The sequence below is a fragment of the Ricinus communis genome, chromosome 2 (assembly GCF_019578655.1).
Source record: "Ricinus communis isolate WT05 ecotype wild-type chromosome 2, ASM1957865v1, whole genome shotgun sequence".
Classification (NCBI taxonomy): domain Eukaryota; kingdom Viridiplantae; phylum Streptophyta; class Magnoliopsida; order Malpighiales; family Euphorbiaceae; genus Ricinus; species Ricinus communis.
Genome location: NC_063257.1, coordinates 29,471,553 through 29,475,956, shown reverse-complemented (window position 1 = coordinate 29,475,956; position 4,404 = coordinate 29,471,553). Strand labels below are relative to the sequence as shown.

Below are 4,404 nucleotides of genomic sequence, written 5' to 3'. Positions count from 1 at the left end.
TTCTATTTTAATGCAATCTAATTCAAGCAAACACTCATGACTAGAAAAATATTGTTAATTTACTACATAAGTTTAATATTACATTATTAAGATAATATACTTTTTAGATAAAATGTAATTTTAACAATTCTAGATGGATTATTTTTATAAAAAAATTAAAAAACTTTATGATAGGTACTAGCATATGAAATTCATAATTATTATGAAAATTCCAAATATTCACTAAAGTAATAGAAAAAATATTTTGAATTCATAAATATTATAAAATAAAAACAGCTTTTATCAAGATTTATAATATTGGTATAAGCATTTAGATTTTTTATTTAGAATAAAAAAATAACAATTCTTTTTTTGAGAAAGAAATAAAATAACAATTCTGCTCTAACAATATTATTTTATTGGACACTATTATAATTAGACTTGTTAAAAGTAAATTTCTTTTATTTTAATTTGATAAAAAAATTAATTTTAAATAAATTTAATATTAGTTGCATTGACTTTAACGGACGCAGATTTTAATGTAATAAAAATAAAATACAGACTTTAATTATGACCTAAAAAGTTTCATCCGAAGCAACGTCAGTCAAACGTATATATAAAGACTTCATGAAAAGGACTATAAATATTTACAAGGACCCTTGTTCGTTATGCAAGAAAAAGAAAGAAAAGAAAAGAAAAAAAAGAAAGAAAGCAGAAGAAAATAGTCATAAATCAAGTACAGGGCTTATCAGTTTTTCTGGGTGGAAATGAGCTTTAACGATGATGAGAAGATTGTTACCCTTCAAGACTCAGGTTTACTTGTGCTTTCTTACTTTGTTCAGTACTAATATAAATAAAATGACCATTTTACCATTTCCTTGTATATCCAGTATTACCCATGTTAAGGTTTCTCCATTACTAACTCTTGATTCTCCATGATAGATTATTTTGTTAAATTCGGGTTGACATATTGCAGGGTCAAGACCAACGCTAATCGTACCGGGCAGAGTACAACTGATAAGCTTTCACAATGATATGGCACCACTCCAGGAAACCAAGCTCAAGGTGATGCTGGAGATCACAGGCGGAGATTCCAGCAACGACAGACCCGGATTGGACCTTGTGGCGGTGTTAGATGTCAGTGGAAGCATGGCTGGTGAGAAGATAGCAAAACTGAAAATGGCCATGCTATTTATGATCAAGAAACTTAGTCCTATTGATCGCTTATCGATTGTCACATTCTCTACGGACTCCACTAGGTTGTGCCCGTTGCGACAGATAACTGAAAATTCTCAAAAGGAGTTTGAGAATCTCATCAATCGTCTGAAAGCCGATGGATGGACCAACATCACTGCTGGCCTTGAAACTGCCTTGAAAGTGCTTAATGACCGTAGTTTTAATGGCGGGCGTGTTGTTGGCATTATGCTTATGTCAGATGGTGAGCATAATACAGATGGTGATCCTGCCGAGGTTCCACTCGGCAATGTGCCTGTGCACACATTCGGATTCGGCAGAAATTACGAACCGAGGGTACCCTGAAATATTAACGCAGAAAAAGAAACTCGTTTTCTTTAAGGACGTTCTAAAATTAAGCCAAAAAAGAAAAAGTTGTTTGTATGACTTTCTAATGATTAGTTTATATATTTTAATAGGTGCTCAAGGCTGTAGCGCATAAAAGCATTGGAGGAACATTATCAGATGTTCAAAACACAAACAACTTGGGCAAAGCTTTTTCGCAATGTCTGGCTGGGCTCCTCACTGTGGTCGTTCAGGACCTAAAGCTGACTGTCACACAACACAAAAACGAATCGACAATAGAACAGGTGTCTGCGGGGAGCTATCCACAAACCAAGCATGATGCCACAGGCTCTGTAACTATTACTTTTGGGGATCTCTATGCTAAAGAGGTGCGCAAGATCATAGTGGACCTTCTTCTCCCTACTGTTACTAAGGAGCTAGCCACACATGTTCTGGAAATTGCTTACTCATACAGGTATTTAACTAAATCCCAGCTAGCATTTTACGGTAAATTATGCTTAAACAATTAATGAGTTTAACGGGAAATAAATGCATATGTGCAGCACTGGGGGAAACCTGTTTGAGGCCCCTCCTGTAACTGTTATTGTACGCCGCACTGGGACACCCTCAGATCAAAAAGAGAGGCCAGAGCTGACAATTGAGGAGACCCGTCTCCAGACAGTAAGAATAATGAAGGAAGCAAGAGCCATGGCTGACAACAATAAACTGAAAGATGCTCAGGACAAGCTGGCTGAAGTACAAAAGTCACTAGAGAATGTCGTTGATGAGTCTAATCCAATAGTTCAGATGCTGAAACTGGAGCTGCAACAGCTCTTGAAATTTATGAAATCAATGGAAATGTATGAAATGCAAGGGCGTCCTTTTGCACTCTCCTCTGAGACGTCCCATGACCGCCAGCGTTTTGCTTCAAGAGGTGACCTGGAAACCATACGCCCATTTGCCACTCCGCGTATGGACAAGTACCTTGAACAGGCTAAGTCGTTTGATAAGGATCCCAGCAAAGTGCCGCCGTCAGTGGATAAGGATGTGAAGGAAGAACTCGCTGCCAATCCCCTCGCTCCCATCACTGGAGCAATTAACTTCTATCTTCAAGCGGCCATTCAATCGCTCCGAGCCATTGATAATATACTCAATACACTTTGATTACTTTGCCCTCTTAATTAATTTACGTTTTGCTTTCGAACTACAATAAAATAAAACCTGTGTATCCTTCTCTACCCAGACTCGGTGGATCTGCTGTTTATGATTTTTGTCTGTTCGTTAAAGACCCAATTTACCCTCCCAACTTGTATTCAAGAGCCCATTAGCTCATATTTTAATTATTTAGTCAATACAAAAGGTCCAATTTAATCCTTAAATTTCATATTAAATGTTAAATTTTATAAAAATTAAAGTAAAATTATTAATTTTAATATAATTTATTCTAATTATCTAATAAAAATAATTAAATAATATTTTTAATTAAAAACTTAAATTAAATATTATTACCAAATTAATATAAAATTATGCTTTTATAAGTTTAGAATAAAATCTTACTTTTTAGCAATATTTAGTCTTAATTTCTAACAGAAAAATAATAACTTATTAATTTTTCAATAAGTCGAAGAAAGCAAAAAATTTATAGAATTATTTAATTTAATATTTATCAAAATTTATTTAAAATATTTTTTTTAATTTTTTAAATTATCTACATAATCATCTAGTGAAGATCCGAGAAACTTATTAAATTATTATTTTATTAAAAACTAAAATTAAATATTGCTAAAATATAATATTTTATTCTTTTTTGTAAAAACATATTTTTATATGAGTTCAATAATATTATTTAATTTTAAACTTTTGAATATATTATCTAATTAATTTTATTAAATAATATGAATAAATTAAAATTAAATGATTTTAGTTTAACTCAATAGAAATATATTTTTATATAATTTGATATTTATTATAAAGCTTAAGGACTAAATTGAACTTTTCTTATTGAATAAGTCTTCTGATTGGGTTGATTGATCATTTTTACCAAGTTACTTGGTAAATTGACCAAAAATAAAAATATAAACTAATCGCCCATTGATTCCAAATTCGAGAGACAAATTGGCATTTTAGCCTTTGTCTGTTTTATCATAACTTATCTTTTAGTGTTCATTAAATGATGAGAAATAATTAATTTCACGCAAGCTCAGTGTATATTAAAAAAAATAAAAATTATTAATTTTATGCAAACCTAAATCTAACATAATCTAGTATGTATATTTTTCTAAAATAAAAAGAATGATCTAATCATAGTTTGCCATGTACTTTTTTTTTTTTAAATTTACTAAGTCTAAATATATATTTTTATTTATCTACCAATTTAATAGATGAGTGACATACTAATTATCTAATCAATTTAAATGTTAGATATTAATTATCTAATCAATTTGGATATTCAAGATACTTACTCATTTTTTATTACTTGTGAGCGACTGGTGTACTTGTGGTTTAGCCCCAACAAATTTTTTGCAAAATTGTCAGGAATTTGTTTTTTATATCGATACTAAATTAGTTGCTAATAATTTAACACTTTATTTTCTTCTGTTGATTTTAAGTGTTTATATCTTTTTGGTAAAAACAGTTAAGTAGTGTATGCAAATAACGGAAAGCTTTAATAGCAACCTAGTTCCCTATAATCCAGAAATTGAAATATATTTTGATATCATAGAGCATAAAAGAGGAAACACCAAGACTGCCTCTTATGACACACCAAGACAATCATATTTCCAAGGGACGCACTATCATATCCCAAAATCTAAGCGTGATAGTCCTATTATCTTAAGAACTAATCTTAAGATAATACAAGACCTCAATTATATTATCAAAACTTTTGAATCAAAACAGTTACACTCT

General features: G+C 31.0%; 1 protein-coding gene across 1 annotated transcript; it reads left to right on the top strand.

Annotated features, from left to right (window-relative positions):
- Positions 1-393: 393 nt before the first annotated feature.
- LOC8275047 (uncharacterized protein sll0103) lies at positions 394-2,851 on the top strand. Its single transcript, XM_002526200.4, has 4 exons — positions 394-792; positions 956-1,509; positions 1,632-1,972; positions 2,061-2,851. The coding sequence occupies exons 1-4, from the start codon at positions 747-749 to the stop codon at positions 2,659-2,661; spliced, it is 1,542 nt and encodes a 513-aa protein (XP_002526246.1). The 5' UTR covers positions 394-746; the 3' UTR covers positions 2,662-2,851.
- The last annotated feature ends 1,553 nt before the right edge of the window (positions 2,852-4,404 follow it).